The sequence below is a fragment of the Amblyomma maculatum genome, chromosome 1 (genome assembly GCF_055883805.1).
Source record: "Amblyomma maculatum isolate TAMU_Amacu chromosome 1, ASM5588380v1, whole genome shotgun sequence".
In the NCBI taxonomy this organism is placed as follows: Eukaryota; Metazoa; Arthropoda; class Arachnida; order Ixodida; family Ixodidae; genus Amblyomma; species Amblyomma maculatum.
Window position 1 is genome coordinate 264,786,803 of NC_139344.1, and position 20,709 is coordinate 264,807,511.

General features: G+C 48.8%; 1 protein-coding gene across 1 annotated transcript; it reads right to left on the bottom strand.

Annotated features, from left to right (window-relative positions):
- Positions 1-201: 201 nt before the first annotated feature.
- Hex-A (Hexokinase A) lies at positions 202-20,684 on the bottom strand. The gene is made up of 9 exons (XM_084591100.1): positions 20,494-20,684; positions 6,179-6,341; positions 5,948-6,087; positions 5,241-5,456; positions 4,713-4,812; positions 4,296-4,488; positions 4,039-4,194; positions 2,598-2,871; positions 202-2,034 (listed from the first exon to the last, which is right to left on the bottom strand). The coding sequence occupies exons 1-9, from the start codon at positions 20,515-20,517 to the stop codon at positions 1,936-1,938; spliced, it is 1,365 nt and encodes a 454-aa protein (XP_084447226.1). The 5' UTR covers positions 20,518-20,684; the 3' UTR covers positions 202-1,935.
- Positions 20,685-20,709: the final 25 nt, after the last annotated feature.

The following is a 20,709-nucleotide window of genomic DNA, read 5'->3' on the forward strand; positions in this document are numbered from 1 at the left end:
ACAGTTGAAAGTGGCTCATAAATGTGGGGCGCTTTATCCTCGAGATCAAACTCAACCAAGGTTGTCCTTCCTCTTACTCAATTGATTCAAGAGTGATTATTCGACTAACAAGACACTGCAGGACACAAGCAGCTCGATATGCTTGTTGCACGACATATCCAGCATACCAAATGAGCTCACATCAACATTTCAGATCACAAGTTCTTTGTACTCTATTTATTGAAAGATTCTGGTCATACTAACCAATATCTGCACAGTACAAATAAAAGCAAATACAGTTGCAGTTAAACCCCAAATCTCAATAACAATGTTTTTCATTTTAGCACAAGGCTAAAAAAAAAAAAGAGTAGAGTTTTGCAAGAACATTTCATACAAGGATGAGAAACAAGCGTAAGCAGTAGGGATCTTACTACCAATGAAGTATGCTACCACAGTTAACTAATGCTATTTACAGGCCACAACCTACATGCAAATTCAAGGGCGCAGAGCACAATGGAAAGAAGCATATAAAGACCTGTGCCAACATTAGGCCACAGCAATACAAACTTAGAAGGAACAAGAGGAAGTTGCCACTATTAGAACAAACAAATGCTGCAATATTGCGCTTGGAACTCGCTCCAGCACTACAAGCAGTGCAAAACAAATGCAGTACTTAACAGCACCCATAGCACAGCAACAAAGTGGATGCACATAACCGTTAAGTTTGGCACATGTCAAGAAAATGTTTGATAGACTGTATTGATCTCAACGGAAAAAAATAGTGAAAGTGATGCTGAAACAAAATGAAATGACAACAATAAACATCTGAACCAAGATCTTGCGTATATTTAAAAGTACATTTTTTAACTATGTAATACAAATGGCTTACTTGCACTCACAGCTTCTATTTTACTGTGCTACATCTTAAATTGAAGCTTGTTTACTCCACATTACTTTTCCTGGAATGTCCTGCAATAAGCAAATTTCAGCAGCGCTCCTAACCTAAGCCGACTGGCAGCGCTACAACTACACACACACACACACATACCACAGGTACATACATACAATAAAAAAAAAATATCACAAGATTCACATGCAGGACACCACAAGGAGATTACCACATGACAACTGCAGTCTTAAAATCAACTGTACAAGTGACAAGACATCTGGTGGCAAAGTACTTAAAACAACTAAAATCAAGCACTGGAAGAGACAAAAGTGCTTAAAAATGGCATTCCACATTTGATAGCATCTCTTAAACCAATGTGCCACAGTTAAGATAATATTGTGTAAAATGCTCTTCATGACTAGTCATCCCCCCTCGCCAACATAATAATCTGCCAACACTTGAAATGCTCCAGGATGCACAAGTGGACTAACAACTTACATGCAACTAAAACCTGTCCTGCCATGATGGTCTTAACGCAAAAGCTACAGACAGAAAATGCAGCACATGATACTGGAGACAATGAGATTGCACGTGAATGTGATGGCATGAGTGTCAACGTGAGATGTGCCATGGCAATATTCGTTCCCAAGTGCAGGGCAGTAATCATCCAAGAGATCAGTAGCTGCTACCTGACGGGCAGAATTGGACAGGGTCTCTAGGATGCAACCAGCACCAAGGCACCTGTGATTGCTGCAGGTTAAATCCTCCATTTCAATACCACATAAAACATGGCACCAGCCTGCATGTTCTCTGCAACTAATGTCTGCATGCATCACATACAACACAGCATGCTCCTGCTCTTTCTCCCTCACAGTAAACAGCTCCATTGCATAAAAAGACTAAAAGGCTTAAATGAGTACTCTTGGCTGTAATTCCTGCTTAAAGTGGATTGCCATAAAAGCCCAAAGCCCTTCAGCAAATTTTAATGTGGTGTCCAATAAATAGAGTGTCACAACAGACAGACTCCGCAGCACAACAGAGGCTCAGTGTTCTCGAGGCCTTGGTGTCTACTTCTTTGCAGCCTTCTCCTTTACCGTGCGCACAGCAACAGCTGCTACCAGGGCGGCACCACGACCACTGCCATCTTCAGAAAGCATGAGGTCAAACTGTAGCAAAAAAAGAAGTGAATTTCAGCCGACCTTTCTGAGTAATGCACTCTACCCACAGCCACAGTCTCGCCCACCCCCACACACACACCTGGGCCTAATAATGGTTCCAGCTGCTCCTACAAGGAACTAAATAATTATCTACAATTCTGCAGCAAATGTGATAACAGCATATAACAGGACAAAAAAACTTACACAGCTTCAAAAGAAAGAAACTGCAAGGATGATGTGTGTACAAATGATCTTACAATAAGTGCTCTAAGTATGTGAATGCCATTCTGGCAAACATAGCACAATATGTATAGTTATTAGCAAAACTCTGCCTGAATTTAAGAATAAAGCCGGATAGAAATTTAGACTCTGCATTATACTCTGCATTAGAGGTCCCAGTAGTGTCAAACTTTGGGACCTCTTTCTGTAACCTTCTGTATAGTCAAATGATTTATTTATTTCTGAATAAACTTTGAACTAATATTAGTGCATAGGGTACCAACCAAACGTATAATGTTACAAGCATTAAGCATTTCCAGCAGTATGTTGGGATGAAAAGAAAAGCAACTTACTTTGTACTGTGGGTTGGCAAGTTCGGCAATTTTGGCCTCCATTAGTGCATGGAATCGGGGGTGGAATCGGTAGACAGATCCATCAACACCAACAGTAGTATGGGGTCTCTTCATTTTGTTAAGGATTGTGGCCACAGCTGCAGACACTAAGTGGGCAGCACGTGATGACACACGGGAACAGATGAGCTTCAAACATTCACAGTCTTCATCTGTGCCAACCATATCCATCTTCACCATTACGCTGTGGGCTTCGTCGTAAACTCCACGAGGCTCACTGCAGAGACACATTGAGACATGTTCATGTCATTGTTGGCCACGTCGCGAAAGTGGACAGCTAAAGCACCTTACACCAGAACACACCAACATTCATCAGAAGACACAAGTTTAAAAGTTACAGCAGTTAGTCAGCTTCCAACGTAGCCTATTGCTTATCTTCCAAAGGCAGTAGTAAAGAGATCAAATCCTGTAACATTTTAGTCCTGGGTGTGTATTGAAAGTTTGTCATTTTGAATAGTGTTGTTTTTGCCTTACCTTTGTCACTCCCTCAAGCACAATTCCTTTGTTTGCGATTCTTTGTTTTGTTATATCGAAGACCCATACAAGTCTACTGCTTGAATGAAATACATTCAGTAGCAAGTACTGTGCTTTGTATACGAGTCTGTGTCCCTTCTCGTCCTGTCTCACTCGCACAGCTTCGAATTTGCTTAATCTGAACCAACTAGCCCAACTTCATGTCTTACTTTACCATCACCTAACTGGTGGAAATGCCCAAACTTCCCGCCACCGCTTGCGGTTGCAACCAAACTGGCATCCGGTTCCAGCATTTGCACCAATAAGGTGAAGGCAAAAACAACACTACTAGCAATAATGCAAACTTGGAGTACAAGTCTTGGTTATGTTCCTTAATTAGGTTAAACAGGAATGCACTAAAATACCGTGGAAAGCAACTGCACCGGCAAGAATCGCGACAGTTGGATACAACTCAAGAAAAAAAATGAAACCCTGAAAGAGAGCCTTTCATCCAATTGCATGATTAATCAGATTAAGCATTCGTGATCTCCCTATCATCTTCCACATCTTGTGCTTTGTGCTGTCACGATAGCAGGTCTAAACCCCCCCATCCCTCATTTAAGACCCCCATGCAACCAATGCACGGGGGTCTTTTCAGGGGCAAAAGCCATTTCTTTTTTTGTCTTCAAGTTGTATTGGACTATAATATAAACACAGCAGGATGATTGCCTCATGTGATCATTAAGCAATAATGTGTCTCTAGAAACAAACATGGGATCAAAAGAATTAAATAATGAAAGTGGCACACCACTGAGGTAATTAAAGATTGAGTAAGGCCTTTATTATGCAGCTACAACTACTCAAAATTCTTTCTTTGAAAAAATGATTGCCAGTCTTAATTTTTGGCTCTACAAAGAAATAAAGCTCTTACCTCTCTATCTGGGAAATGTACTTTGTCTTGAACAGGTAGGGGGTCTTCATTTTTTCGGACAGTTTAGAGCTGAACATCAAGTTTTCTTCGGCCAAGTGCACCAAGACACGCCGCACAAGCTCACCCATGTACATGCCAGAAATCATCTTTTCAAACCTAGAGAAGAATAAAAACAGAACAGAAGAGGACTGCTTTCAGTAAAGAAGGCCAAGTTATGAAATGATGAGTGAAGTTACACACTGTTAACTATTACTCACAGCTGCTTGCCGGGATTGAGTGATGCCAAATCAATTTCTCTATCATAACGGGTACGCACAAATTCCAAGGAGCCATGGTCTCCAAATGCACCCCACTCTGTGTTGATGATGACCTGTCGAGGTTCGTCGTGATCTCCATCCCAAAGTTCCACGTTTTCCAGTTTCTCCATATAGCATGCATTTGTTCCAGTTCCTAAAAATATGATGAAAAATGTCAGTCATGTGAACCACACGTGACATGAATAACACACACTAGTGGAAAGCAATTTTCCATCACAAAAAGTAATAAGCCAACAACGAATGTAAAGTTTGGCCAATATGTTCAAAATTTTGCACAAATTTAGCCATAAAGCATTCACAATGATTACTTCTTGAAAAAGATAATAAAAACATAAAAGCAATGACAGTAAAACTCACCAACAATGAGCCCCAGCCTGCATTGCTTGTTCTTGTGAGCGCATGACATTAAAGTTCCAGTTGTGTCATTGACAACAGCCATTACATCAATGTTGATGTCCTGAAAGATGAGAACCATATTTGAACTTAATATAAAGATCCAGAAAAGGCTGAATGAGATCTGTGTAAGGAATTTCCAACAAACTATTTTAGCCCAATGTATCGGTTGGGAACAAACAGTGTCCAGATCAATATCATGCAATGAAAACTGCAATGTGTCATACAAAGAAGATTAATTAGCTGAGCGTCGCCAGTCTTCAGACTGTGCCAAATCACTGTAACCATAAATAGTGCAGCAGAAGGCTCCTCATGTATACTGCTTATGTTCAAATGTGTTAATGCCTGGAAACAGGTCAGGCTGCGTACTTCGAACCGAAAACATTAAGCTGTCGCAAGGAACAAAAGCATAATACTTTTATGAGGCTAGGCATCCAAGTGAGCCATGCAACAGACAAGTGTTAAAAAAAAAAAAAAAAAAAAAAAACCTACCTTCCGCTTCTTGATTGCTTCCCTGAGGAGCTGTACTACATCTTGGTTCTCAACGCCACTACATTTGAAGCCTTTGGTCCAGTGAACCAGTCGGGCTACTGTGAGGCCCTCTTGCCGACAGGGAAAGCTAAACGTAAAGCCCAAAGGAAGCTGCTTGTTTTTGACTTTGTATTTGTCCATAAACTTGGACAGGCAGTCAGCTATGTGGTCAAATAACTGAAAGAGTAAGCCAGAGTTAACCACAATTAGAAGTGTAACAAAAGATACTGCATACTGGATAGCATATTTGTCCATTACAGTGAAAAATATACAGCTCCAATTCACTACAAAAGAAGTCCAGTATGATCTCGTCATAATGAACCATCATTTAGAGCATCCAGTGATACATTTGTTTACCAATTAACTAGAGGTGATCAACTAAATCTAAACTCCTGAAAATGTGAAAAGTTTCAAATTAAAGTTTCAAAATACATGCAAAAGACAGCATGGACTTTGGATGCCACAGATCATAGCAACATAATACCACTAAAACAAACAAAAGCCGTCACACACAAACAACAATGTCACAAATAAAGGCTCATGATGAGCAACTGCAGCCAACTCCACAAATGAAGTGCCCTGACATGAACAGGAGAGAAGCAAAAGTGGGTCAGGGAAAAGGTAGTCATGGGAACAAAAGCAGAAGTGAATGAAGCAAGAAAACACACCTCTTCACCAGTTCCAAGCATGACTTCTTGAGGAATGGCATAGATTTCATTCTGCATGCTAAATCGATCACCATCAATGTCAATGAGCAGAACCCTGAAGTTCGTGCCACCCAAGTCCAAAGCCAAGAATGTTCCACTTTCTGGAATGATTCAAAACGTCTATGTCAGTTCTACAATCCTTACATACATAATAACTAGGTCTTCAAACCAGGACAGATCAACTGCACTCACCAGAACCATTGGGGACATCCCTCACATATGTAACAAACATTTTGACTTCCGCTGATTTGTGGGTTTCTTTTCCAAGGCCTTTGTTGAATTCATCAAGAAGCTTGGCGGATACTTTTTGCAATACATCATTAGGGAGCTCGAGGTCACGGGTCATGGCCTCAACCTACAAAAGAAATAGAATGGACAATTGTCACCTAAAACATACAGTGCATAAAACAAGAGTAAATAACCATCAATAGCTTCTTAAAACTACAGAACAAGAACTGGTCTAGCAGGACAAATTGCACTGTTTCACAACAGTACACACATTGAAACAGCACATTTTAAATGTACTAATGACAATATGGGTGCAGCAAAACAAGCATTCCCCCCATATCAAGGTTCTGCCACAAAGCACAGAGTCGTGCCGGAATCGAACTAGCAAGAAATAAACATTTGTGCCATGTAAAAGCTGCGATGAAAGGTGCAGACCTGACCATTCACTGTCAGAGACTTTTGTATAGCAGGGAATAGGAATAACATGGTACTACAGTGCTACAGTTAGGCTCTCAAGATTAGGTCAAGAGTGTTGAGAACAAGAGCAGAAGATACTTTAGTAGCCAGTGCACAAAAAGTGGCGCTGCAGCAAGTTTACTCTAGGCAAAGCGCTCACTATATCACTGGATTATAATCACGAACATATCATAGAGCGTTCAGTAGCATAAAAATGTAAAATATTGAGGAGGCTCAAGATCCGCATTTAAGAGGGTATGACAAAACAGCGTTGATGGCTCCATTCTGCGACCCCCCTTGCGTACCTTCATTTGTGTACAGGACACACGCACGCACACACGCACACACACACACGCTACCACATTATGAGGCGGTTCTTCTGAATGATGCATCTCCAAGACTTTTTCCGTTAACAAAATGTGGTCCATCATGATTTCCCCAATTCTTATGGTCCAAGGGTCTCCGGTACAATTCCCATCTCACATGAGCAATTTCAGTTTCTGGCAATTCGGCTATATCCTGCGGCCCGTGATGCCACACAGCCAGTCAGTGCCCAGCAATCCAGCTTCCAGAGGCACACTCATGATTTTTTGTGGCCAATGCTGTATTTTCTGCAGAACGGGAAGGCCTTTAACATTTTTGTGTTAATAAATTACTAGAAAGCGATGTCTCACTTCAAAAAGAGATGTGACGTTAGAGTAAGCATAGTCTATTCCTGGTGGCAGAGAAGAAAGCGTGCTTCGAAAATGCCTACAAAGTGCTTGGGGGCCAAGTTCGAGGCACACATTGCACAGCACAACAGTATGCTTCCGCAAAGCTAGTTTTGGATAGTAACTCAAATCACCGCATATAAATCAATCTCATCATCAAAACCAAGCCCTGTACACAACGATTTCCTACCCGGAGGCTCCCGTTCAGCGGAAAAGGCGGCATCGTCTTGTTCCAAAAATCCTGGCTGGTCAACAGGGCCATATCATAACCACATGACCTGGCGCGGGAATTTTAAAAAAACATTCAACCCTCGCGTGGCGTCACAGATGAAATGAAAGAATAAGATACAATATATGAAGTCACCGCACATCTCAAATATTTACCTTCATAAAGAAATGAATTCGGCTCAAAGAAAAATGTCAAGAACTTCAGGTTTCAAGCGGGATTCAGACCCACAGGTCTGTCTGTTAGTGAGCATGTGTGTAATTCGAGGGAATCACAGGTCGCTGTCGCGTCATAGTGGTAAGGCGGAGTTGAAGTGTTTTCCTATCTTCTGTTGTTACGAAGACACCACTGATAATATGCAACTGACGCAAAAGGCCGTTACGAGCGCTGCAGCATTTCTTGGGAGAAGCGCAAACGTAAAAACCTGCCATTAGAGTAGCACGCCTCACACACTCGTGACTGGTAACGACACAAGGAGTGGAATTAGCAAAGTTCGAGTGGAAAACCGGATGTCCGCCAACAGCGGCGGCTCAGACCGTCACCACCGCTGTGCGCCTCAGCGGAACAGAGGGAGAAGGGTGGGTGAAAACACCGGCACGTGCCGCAGTGGCGGAAGCAAATCGCCGTGCGGTGAAACGCAACGGCCTCGCTCGGCGTTTGCAACAGCGCCGCCTGAGGCCCCCATCCGACGTAAACATTAGTGGGGCGCGGCTGCAGCAGTGCTTCCTTGGACGCAGCGACGACGCACACAGCTCGGATAGGCGACACACAGGTCAACTGATATTTATTCGCGGGTAGCGTAGAGCGAGCGAAATGACGACACGGCGCCAGAAGCGCGCGCCGGCGCGGCGTCCCCTCCGTTGACGTCACGGTGGGTACGGGCCGCCGACATTGCGATACAACTGCGGCGCATTACAGGCTCGCAAAGCGAATTCACGACCAGCCTCGGCCCTTACATTTTCCTCTTATGATTCCGCTCCCGAATGACGCAAGACGGTGGAACGATCTGTTTCGTCCGCATGCGGATGACAGCCTTTAATGCCTGGCGCCCTGGTGACGACGGCAGAGAATGAACCACTTGCGTAAAACAGTGCAATATGTCGGCGACTCGCGAATCCTGTGGATTGGACTACTATACTGGACCCTAGAGGCGAAGGTGGTGTAGAAATAGGGAGTGAGCGCCCTGATCTCGAGGCTACAGGCGGCGGGCAGCTTGCGGCAGGCATTCGACCTTCGCCAAGCCGCCCAGCTGCGTATAGCAAGAGCGAGCGAGGGCTGAGAGCAATATGCAGTGCGCCGACTTTCTACGCACGGCAGAAAGCAATTGGACACTTCGGCGGATGCTGCAAGCGTACCCTCGGCTACCAACGGGTATGAAAATCCAGTCACGACCAGACAAAACCACGTGGACCTAATAGCCAACTGAGCTACCAAGCAGTTTAAGCGCGCACGGAATTTTTGTATTGGCTGCGTGCGGCTGGCAAGGAAATGCGAAAACAGTAGCGCCTGCCACTCGACGCCGCGGACCTGCAGTGCAATTGAATCCTCGGCAGACGTCGCAATGCAGTCGCTTTACCGCCAACTCCGACCATGGCGGGGCTCGCTGCCAGCGATCGGTGAACCGTGACGTCACCCTGGTAGCTAGCGGCAAAGAGTGCGCTTTCAAGTTATTTCGCTCTTGAATCGCGCAGCTTTGTCCGGTTTCCTCAGAACAGCTTTTCGGGGCGTCCGTGTGGCGCAAGCTCCTTGCAGGAAAGCCTACCCACGTGGAGCACACGGGTGCAGCGCTCCCTCGGGTTGCCAAGCGATCGTCTGGCATTGTTGTTCACGGCGCAGCTGCCAAGTCACGTCGCGCGCTGGGAGGGAAAGAAGACGGACGCAGAGACGCGGTGTCTGCCGCGACATGGCCGCGTGCGTTCTTCACTGGCGCCAATGTCGAACGAAGGTCACAGCGGCAACGAGCCACCTGTGCGTCGCCTAGAAAAAGCGCGCGCGGCCTCGCGAGACGCGCTCATGGAGGTGGAACCGATGGAAAGAATAGTGCGAGGAGGAAGAACGTCAAAATTTGGCGTCGTGGCCTGACCTGCCTGCCCGAGAAAGGTGCGGCGGTCCGCTAGCTGCAGGCGACAAAGATCCGCGAGCCACTTGTTCGTAGGTAATCTGAACGCGATCTTCGAACTGAACAGAGCAGACTTCTCTCCCCGAACTTCTACTCGGCGGGGGCTTCTAAGCAGTGCTCGCAGTGTAGCCTGGGCGCCCTTCTCAGAAGCATGACAGATGGACCGCGCAGAACGTAAGCACGACAAAAACGCCCAACTGCACGGGGCCACCAGCGAAACCTCGAATGGACGCTGTGCAGAGCCACCCGAAACCAGTTTCATACAACATCCACGAGCGAAATCCATTCATCAGTAGTCATGCTTCCAGCAAGGTGCGATTCAGCTCGCAGTGCTACGAGGTGTCACCGATGCAGCAGGACTTCCAACCCGTTTATCAAACACACTAAACCACGTTCAGTGTATCGGTTTTACTGTTTTGCAATCATTCCAAGGGAAGTAAATCGTAACAATCGCTCGTACGAACACGGCACACGGCCCCTCCAGCGAAGAGCAGATTGTCATGCTCTTCGCCATGACAATCCGCCGAAGGAACTTCGTTCGCAGATCAACACACCACGTCGCATTCAGCACGTGTGATGCTACGAAAGCGTACTAACTGCCCTTCAGCTCTTAACTCAAGTGAAAGTGAGTGAAACACGAGCCTGGTGCTGAAGTATGAATGAAGCTTGAGATAACTGAAGAGCGGACAAAAAAAAAATGCAGAAAAGAGAAGTTCGCCTCTTTCACGCCCAAAAATAGCCAGCCTGCCGCAGACCATCTCTGCAGCAACTACGACGATTGGTCAACCCTTGTGGACATACGCGGCATGTGACGACGTTTCGTGTTCTCTTTCATTAGCACTCTGCTGTCGTCAAGGTCGCGCAAGAAATAATCTGAAACCGCATGGTCACAAACGTGGCGCAACAAATTAAAGGAGGGGGAAAAAACCGCACCACCAAATTTCTCAGGTAGGTGGGCAAGCTCTTGAAGATGAATCGGCCGGCCGTAAAAATGCCGCAACTGTTGCGTGCAGGCGCTGTCACAATGCGCAACAAGAAGGCGCGCGTAGATCAACTTCGATGAATGATGGTTTTCGAGAAAAGCAGCCGCAATTCACCGATGCATCCCCAAACGCTTCTCAAGGCCGATGAGGAAACAAAACGTAAGTCGTCGGCCGTCGCCGCACGGTGTTTCACGGAGAGAGGAAACTACGAACAAGTGGAATGGAGGGAGGGGTCTCCTCTTACTCCGTCAGGCATGCTGTTCAGGCATATCTGAAGTTCCGTAAATTTTTGCATGTACCAAGAGGGCTACTCAGACGTTACATGCTTCGTGCAACATCCCCCCCCCCCCCCCCCCTTCACGCGCGAACAGGACAGTGTAAGATACATACATGCCTGTCCATGAAACGTTCATCGCCACGACCAGCTGTAAACAAGACGCGAATAAAACGACCCCGCAGGAGTAGAGATAAACACTAGTCTCGAGGGGCGAACTGTTTTGCACCTCAGTGAGACTGCCAAGGTGTTTCCTCAAACAAATCGCGGGCGGGCCGGAAATGAAGGTGGGATTAACCAGCCCCCGTTCAGGACGCAAAGGACAACTATGAGCTTGGCGCACCCTAGACGGCCCATAATTGCCTGCCCCGCGGCAAATGTGAAAATTGAGTGATCGAGCAGCGCTTAAACCGCGAAGAGCAATGCAATCGATAACGTCGGACTCGCGCGAACCAGGCATGGCTGCTAGAGTGACAAAGAATGTGCAGGGCTCGCTAGGCGACGGTCACGAGATCGGTCGTGAATGCTTTTTTTTTTTTTTTCTTTTTTCGCGGAGGCGAACGACTCGAGCATTTTGAGCGGCGCGTGCTTGCGGCACACGAACGGGTGGCTCGGTTAATGGACCGGCCGTCATTAGCCCACCAAGGCTGGCGAGGCAACGGTGTGAGCCCTGGGGCCGAATGACGCCGCAACTGCCGGCGAGCCGAAAATTGGAACCGGTGAACTTCCCATCACTTTTTTTTTTTTTTTTTTTTTTTTTTTTTTTCTGGGAGCGCTCCGCCCCGGGTTCCGTCCTCCTGTCGGCCAGAAACTGGTTCGCATGCTGCGAGATAAATGACAGCCTCGCGGCGCAGCTGCGTGTCGTTAACCCGCAAGGTCTTCTCTCCGCAGGAGGCTTCACACGACACAGAGAATCGATGGCACCGCGGTTCTTGACCGATTAAGCGCGGCCTTGGCCGCCATATCCGCCTTCTCGAGATCGCCGCTTTCTCCGGCGCGCCCGCGGTCGTCTCGAAGCGGGAGCCGAAACGTCGCGTCTGTCACCCTTGAGCTACATCGTGGTCCAGAGAGAGAGAGAACGGGACTGACGCAATGCCCAGTTGCGCGCCGGCAGCACCCCCCAAGGAAACGCTTATCGCCGTCGGACATCCTTCGGTCTACCGAGACGGCCTCTCTCCCGAAAGAGGCCGCGGCAAAGAAAACCCAGCGGCGTGACGTCAAGAGGCGCGCCTTTTTACTTTCCTGCCGCACGAGGAAACGACGGCTCGCGAAATCGGCTGCTATTGCTCCTCGAACGGCGGGGCGCTCTTCAAATTATGGACGCAGACGGATGCACACACAAACAATGGGAAAGAGGCGCACGAGACCCTCGTGGGACAGACTCGAGCGCGTCATGAAGTCATGTGAAGGTCCCAGCAGAGCTACTCGTTCTGACGGCAGACTGACGAGCAGGAGCTTTTACGTGCGCAGTTCATTCAGGTCTGCGAACACCCCAGACGCACGTTAGAGACCGGGCGGTAAAAACATTCGGGCAATGCAGGCTCGCAGAAAACGCGAGATAGTTCTACCTCCGACGCGCGCGACGGACCCGGCTCTGTCGCCACGGCGCATGTACCATGTGCGAAGGCTGCGTGCTCTAGCCATGTGTCGGCTCCCAGCGGGGAAGGGAATCGAAAAGCGGCGCTGGGACGTGCGCAGCCCAAGGCAGCCGGCGCACTGCACCTCAAGGGCGCCGGGAGCGGCCATGTCGAGTGGTCCGCAGGTGGCCGCTGGAAGCGTGCCCAGTTATGTCCAAGAAAAGAAAACGAGCCCAGAGGGCTGCCGACAGCACGGTTTGCATAGCCTCGCTCGCCGCAGACCGGTTGGGGTCGACTAACCTTCACGCATCCACGCCGCCAGAGTTAAGTGGAGTACACAAGCGGTGACACCTCGAGGAATCTGCTAGGCGGTGTGGTATAAGCGACAGCTAGAATGCTAAAATACCGACAGTGCACAGAACCCGAGTGCACTGAAACCTTGCACCATGTAACGAGGTCGCATACTGAACGCGGCAACGCAGAACGAGCGCGATCGATCGTTTTTGAGTTCCCTCTCCAGTACCCTGCCGTAGTTCGGAAGGTATTCTCAAACGAAATAATACCGGGCCGTAAACCTTCTGTAGTTGTATTGCCGATCATTTTGAAAATGGGGAAAGAAAGGACTTCTGGAACGTTCGAGAAAAAACGAGTACGTGCACATGACGCGACCAGACGACAGAGAGCCGGCGAAGACTAGCCGCCTGTCAACTGAGAAGACACCACCCGATACCGGCAGGACACTGAAACGGAGATAGCGGCGGCACCTCCCGTCCGGTCGACGCCAGCCAATGGGGTGCTGGGTAACGGGAACTCGAGGCCCCTTTCCTGGCGTTACTATGCGCGCTCGGTACAGACTTCGCGCAGTGAAAGGAAGCCAAAGTACATTCACGCCACACATCGACGCCGCGCTCTCTGCGGCGTATCATGGGCACAAATCTGTTCTCGCACAAAGACGCGGCCAGTGGTCATCACTAGTTATAGTCTTAAGAATACAGTTGTAAGATACCGCTTTACGTTAAGACCCCACACGACATACACAAAGCTCCGCTTGTTTCCACTCAAGCCGCACAAGCGTGTCGTCGCCTAGTCGGTAACAGTGCCTGTGGCTCGCCAGATAAAGGTCGTGGGTTCGAATCCCACTGAAAATCTAAACTCGATAATCTCTATAACCGAAATTCTATAATTTTTTCGACGTTTCGCAATGCACTTTTAATTGGCGCTGCATACGTTTTTATTACCTTCGCTCCGCGCGTGACGCAACGTTTTAGGGGAGCGCTGTGGGGCGTTAAAAATTCTCGCGCGAGGTCATGCGGCTGTGACGTCATGGATATCGACCAATAAGGATTTTTCGCGTAAGACAAAGCCGGGCTTTCCACTGAACGAAAACCTCGAAACTGTCACTTTAGAATGGCGCACTTTTCGGTCACATCACAGTCCACAGGCTGGAACATCTCGAAACGCGAGGATGCAGGACAGTAATTCGGGATGCGCACGACAGAACGGAGGCCATCGACAGAAGATCGCATGCCAACAGTGCAAGAAAAGCGCGAGAGAAACGACGGACAAAAACGCTTCGTGGTGCCCGTCTATCGTTTCTACGCCTGTAAACATGCTTGGCGAACAGATAGCCCGTCCTAATTGAAATCAAGACTCAGTCTCTCGCGGCCCAGTGTCTCGCGGACTACAACTGCGACCGATCCCCCAAATATGACATAAAAAGGGAGAAGGCTGGCGACTGAAATACGGGACAGGCCGCCGCACCACTAATTCGACGGCAGGCGTTGGCGTCCGCGGGACGTCTCCCTCCACCTCGTCTGCGGGACGTCGAGAGTCAACGAGCCATCAGCGGAACCTGACAGCGTGATCGCACCCCGCCTGGCAAAGGCACAAGCGCGCCGTCAAGAGAACCAGCGCCGAAGAAAGACTGCGCGCACCACTCCAAGGACGTGGGTTCGATTGCTGGCAATGAAGCGCTTCCGCCACGCTTTTAGAACCTGTCGGCACATTCTTAGCAACAAACGTGAACGCAGAATATGCAAAATGCGCAAAAACGCTCCGCCAGGACTGATTGAATACGCCCTCCAAGACGGCAATTAGGGAACGGCGGCTGGCGCTGCCAGCTCGCTCTAAAGACACAAGTGAGCGCACAGAAGCGTGCCCGAAAAGTCCCGCTGGCCGCAAACAAGGTAGCGACAAATCTTGAAAGGAAACAGCTTCCAGCCCTTTCCACACAAAAGCTGTCAGTGTGCAGGAATTTCATGGACGTGAGTGGGTTCCAAGCAACACACATGCTGAAAATGGGGAACATCAGCTGAAACAGCAAGAGGGGTGGCTCGCATTCCTTGTCCACATTTCAGCTGATGTTCCCCTGCCACGCTGCAGCCGTCAGGGTGCAATAAAAAAAAAAAAAAAGCGAATCGACGCAGCATGCTTCTGGTCTCCGCGAGCACGAACTGTGGTTCTGGGTGCGCACCGATATACGTGAACTTATTCGTGCACGAATATGCTTCCGCACGAAGGGATCTCGGAGTCTCTTCCAAGCCAGCGCACTGACGCATCAAGGTCCTGCATGGCGCGAATCTCGGCGAGCGCACATCAACGAAGGTCTTTTCCCAACGGTGAACCGTAGACGAGGGACGGCTCCGGAAGCCCCCGTGCGGGCACGCTATCTAACAGCGCGGAGTCAGGGGCAGCCAAGCGTCGGCTCAAGTCATCCATGACATTTGAGCGAATGATTCACGTGGCCTACGATGACCCACAGGCGCAATATTAGCCAACTGCCTACTTTTTCCTTTCCAGTGCATGCAAGACTGGTTGCCGGAGGCCCGCAAAAGCCAGTGTCGCCCACATCAGTGGAGTTTGCACGCCAGGCCAAAGCACCATGCCTGAACAGGTGGACAGGAGTGAGTGCGGCCATACCTTCCGCAATGCAAACACGTGCAGCCGCTCCCAACTGCAAGGAGAGATAAGTGAGCAACTGTCAGGTGCACTTCGACCAATGGTGCGCATGAGGTCTCTCGTCTGCAGATGAGTAGGTAGGTGCTCCGTGGCGTTTTGCGTACTCAGTGCGGTCGGAGCCTGTGAGGAGCGACAAAAATCTGACCCTACCGCAAGCATAACGTGTGCACGGATGAGGAAGGAGGGGTGAAAAGGGACCCCTGATTGTATCAGCGCTGGGCGTTGAGGATGGAAAACACGCGGAAGGAGCCATACGACACGCGCTGGAATGAGCTTTCCATGCCGTCCAGCAGCACCCGACTACCTTTGTCTAGCGAACACCGCTGAGCGCAACGATTCTGGCCCCAAACGCTCTACACGGGTGACAAAAAGGGACGAGCCATGACATTTTCTCTGGCGGTTATTTATGCACGCAGAAAAGCTACAAACTAACATGGGCGACACAATAACTTTCGGTGTCAATCCGCTATGTGCCCTGCTTCGGCTGCACATAGTTCATTGCATGACTCAACCCGCTGCTCACATTGCACGAACAGGCAAAGGAAAAAAGCTTGGAACACTCGAGGCGAATAGCAGCAGAATACAGCGCCCCTAAATGAAACAAAAAACAACCCAGCCACGACCGCGGAACACTATACCCCACCGCCTCGACTGCAAGAGGGCACGCTGTCGAGATCAGCTAAGTACTGTTGCGCGTCGTACATCGGCAACACTTTAGCGCCGACTCGCCACGTCGAGAGGATACTTAAAACGCCACGCTGCAGATGCGCGGAACGAAGAAAAATAGCAGCGCTCCTTCTCAGAACTAACAAGACGCCGATCGACGCTCCACATACTCGCGTACGGCGAGACTGTGCTGGAGAAAGGCAACCGGTTTTCCATACTGTTTAAAGCGTACAGACGCAGTTCAGTAGCCTCGCGACAGTTGTGGGTTTTTCCATGGTTATCGGCACGCTAGCGCAGCAGCCAAATGATAGCTGCAGGAAGCCGAAGCTCTCATAGATGTCAGCGGGGAGGACGCTTGTGAAGCAACTGCTAAAATCAAGTACGCACTTCGCTCGAGCGTTCTCCTGAAACTCGGGCAACGAATGGGGAGAGTAGGTCGACGTCACTTACGATTAAAGGAACAGGGATACATTTGTATTTTTTTTTTTTTACTCGAAGGGCTGCGTTTGCTTCTATTTCGACAGTACTGGCAGCACCAATAAAATGTGGAACTAAGTTCGTAAAACATTCCACGGCAGGAAAGCACGAAGTGCGGGCTCTCGCTGGCTTCGGTTTAGTTCGCCTCATTTGGGCCTTTTTGTAATGCCCCCTCACCGTCAGTATTCGGCCAGTCATCTGGTGGCGCTGCCATCTCCGCTGGCTACCGCATCTGCCGACTTTACTTTGTTGCCAATAAACGTCTATCCCTTCCCGCGATGGTCCACTACACTCGTCACGCTCGCTATGGAGGGCTCCGTTATCCCACCCTTTCATTTAAACGGACTTCTGAATTCTGCACTTTGGGCTCCTTTTTATGCATCTTTGATTGACTTGAACCCACTATGACATATCTGTTTGGGAGCGGGTTTCAACTACAAGTTTATTTTTGTCGTTATTTCTATGGAGGCTACGCCCTCTAAAAACCCACATCCAGTGCGCTCGCTTAGCAAGAGTCTAAACTACATTCTGCCAACGAACCAACTCTGACTTGGCCGCGCTGCGAGTGGCCTGAACTATCCGTGTACCGCGCACGGGGTCGGGCCGTCAAGGGCACCTTGCGAGTCTGGCAAGGGTGCTAGAAAATGGCACTTTTCGACGTTACGCGAGACTGAAACGGCAGTTTCGAAAACCACCGCCTTTTCAGCAGCGGCCGCCCTTTATCGCCGGCGGCCGTAAGCTAACGCTGTTGCTGGCGCCCGCTATACATTTCGCTACTGAGCCACAGCAGACAAGCGTAGCGCCCTTTACACTTGGCTGCTGCTGAGAGCGTTGGCCTCGCCTCTGCCGACACTTCGCGAACCATCGGCCAAAAAAGAAGAAACTGCACATTACAGACTGCTAATCAGAAAGACGGGCCGCTGATAAAATAATAAACGCGAAACGGCGACGCATCGTGAACCTGGATGCAGAAGGTAAACATGAAAGCAGAAGTTAGAAGGTTGGTATTTTGTCTCTCCAGGGGAGGCGGACGTAAGAACACGAACTGCAATAAGCGATCCGAAGCGCTGTTTCAACGGGTGATTTGGTTTCAGATCCTGAGCTCTGATTGAATGGACCAACGGTACGCTCCAGGGGGGCTTTCTCCTTCGCGAATTCAGAGAACGCTCCAGATCACCGATTGGAATGGGGAGCAGAAATTCGTGCCGTGCTTTTCTGATGACGAGTTCCCATCCGCGATCGTTCATGAGCGCTCTCCAAAAAAGCAAGATACGTCTAGGATTCGTCCTGTCGTAGTCCAACCAAAACTCAGGACCTGAACAATCGTCCTCGTGAAGCAACATACCTTGCACCAGATCACACCCTCTATGATAGGGCGCGAAGCTGCTTGGGCCACAGTATGCTCGTGCAGCCGCCAACTAGCCCGCCCTCGCTTCGCAGGGCTCCGCTCAAAAAGTTGGCCAGTGCAGGCGCGCCGCGGCGAATTCGTTTCGTCGATTTCAGTCGCCTATATATTGATCAGCATACCGAGGTTTAACTACGAACAGAGCAAACGGACACAAATCCTAACGATTACACCCCCCCTTCATTTTCAATTTTTCAGGCCAAATGAAAACTCCGGGGTCTCCTACACACTACGCCGATTTTTAAGAAATACTGCAAAATCGACATAGGTGCCATGGAATTCTGAGAAGCGTCACTACGGCCACGCTCAAATGCGATCAAGGTAATTTGCACATGCACAGGGTCGGTGAAAAGTTCCCCGGCTACAGGGTTTGCCTTTGATTACAACACATCCGAAATTCAAAATCTGTAAGTAGGAGAGGTATGGCTCACTTCTGAGAGCTCGATAGTCTTAATCGCTTCTGAAGTGCCGGGATACACCGCTAAAAAGCAAACCTCGTGGCGTGGGAACTTGTGACCAACCCTGTACGTGTTCAATCATTATAGTGACACTATACAGTCGTCAGCACGCTTGCCATGAGTGCCCGCGCTTCGCCTCGTCGTAACAGAGAAATATTTAAGTAGTTATCGGCCGCTGAGATAATGCTAACGCTGGAACAAAGGCGCTGATATTTTCCTTGTAAAGTTCACTTTAACAACTGCAGAGTAGCCGAGCCAAATTACCACTTTCCTTGTTTCGCGGCACACCGCTCGAAGACAAGAGTGCCGATGACTGCAAGTAGCGCAACAACCAGTACAACTCCGTGTTTTCTTTCTTACTACTGTACACGCAACCGCAAAACGTTTTCGGAACATCACGCAGTAAAAAAGGAATTCAAAGGTGCCGCGCGGGCTTCCACGCGTACGTAGGCTGCTTCCAGGTTACGGGGGAATATTTTTTCTTTTTTCTAGGCCCCCGTTCTTCGAGAAAAAACAAAACAAACAAAAACAAAGTCCTCTGTACTAATACATCATCGGCGAAACCCGCTACTGAACAACTGCTAGGGGGCCAAAACAACGCACCAAAATCGCGTTCATGTCTTGGAAAGTACTTTTCTAATGGTCGGTTTCAAGCCCAGTCGTCCAAGAACTAAATAAACAGAGCTTTAACCCTTAGGGCTTAATGGTGTGACGAGAAAAACATCACCAACGTAAAAATAGGAAGGTTGCATTCCAGTGAAGAAAAGAAAATGTTTCGCAAACGCGAATGACAGCAAGACTGCAGTTTCAAGGTGGACCGGTTCGCACCCTAATAATCGCCGCATTGGGTGGACATGACTTCGACCTGCCTCTTGGGAACATGTAAGAATTAAAAATGAAGCACTGGATGAGGAGGACTATTAAAGAAGGGGGGGAGGGGGGGGGACAGTACCCATACTGAGCACTAGAAAGCCTATGATCGCATCACTAGAGAGATTGCACCAGACGAGGCACCTTCTCCAGCAAGGAGGTGCGCAGTCGATAGGATGCCGTTTTCCACCGGGGCTAGGTCGTAAAGGCGAGGAACGAGCGCAAGCGTGCCTGTCCAGCGGTCAGTCAGCCGCAACGAATGCGCAGAACGAAGCCGGAGATTTCCAGAAATCGGGAGAGCCATGGCAATAAATATGTATTGCCTCGTCCGTAACGCTGCCTATTAGTTTTCCTCAAAGACGGCTACTGCCGACAAGCGTGGAGGGGCTGATTGATAATCGCCTTAATCTCACACGCATCATATTGCAGCAAAAATGTCAATGCAATAGTGGCACACAGAAAGCAACGAAAAAAAAAAAAATTCCTCTCCAGGCAATTCACACGTAAGCCCGGTCCCCGCAGAGAACTGTCAATGCTCTAGAAAACCAAGACAGATTCCAGTAACGTGAGCAAACAGGCTGTGAAAGTTAATTGTGACATTAATTATTCGGGACTTCACGCCTGAAATAATACGGCGTAAGTCAGGTTTACGCTAAACAGTGACTGCAAACTGCAGTGAACGAGCAAGGGAGGTCAATACCGCACGCGACTACGGAACTCTGAAGGTGACCCTAAGGCAAGTGGATGCTACGGTACTTGACGCCGCACGAGAATACATCATGCGACCCTTTTGAGTAATAAACATAGACACGAGGCACACGCGGGTGTTGCTAATCGAAACGATTTGAGGGACTCGTGCCAACGGTTAAGGTATCAATGAATGACAGAACTTACAAAAAAAGTAAATACGACCATTTACTACAAACAGCATATAGCCGCTCAACACGTAAGCCTCCTTTAGCGCGACAAGAACGAATATGTGCCAGAAAAGACGGACAAAACTAAGGCACACTTATGAAGCATTCCGTGAGAATCTTCGCTTCCTATGAAACGCTCTACGTCCCATCAACGCTGTACCGCAGCTAACTGGAAAGGCTTACCTTCTTTCTCTTTTCGGACATCATATTGTCTGGCTTCGCTGGAGGTGGGTCGCACTTAAAAATCGAGACACTTCAGGCCTTTTCGCTGAATACGCCGAATTTGCTACCGTCCGAGATGGAGTTTTCAATTCCGACTGCGACCTCACGGAGAACGACCGATCCACTAGACCCCCGGCTACGCGAATGATGACGACTGAGGGCGTGCGTCTTTACGTC

What these genes read in the sequence shown, in the direction of transcription:
- Hex-A (XM_084591100.1), bottom strand. Translation starts at nt 20,517, where the DNA reads ATGATGTCCGAAAAGAGAAAGAAG. An exon ending in AAGCAATCAAGAAGCGGAAG is followed by an intron (nt 4,813 to 5,240) that starts GTAGGTTTTTTT and finishes CTCATCTTTCAG; the next exon opens with GACATCAACATTGATGTAAT. An exon ending in CAGGCTGGGGCTCATTGTTG is followed by an intron (nt 4,489 to 4,712) that starts GTGAGTTTTACT and finishes TCATATTTTTAG; the next exon opens with GAACTGGAACAAATGCATGC.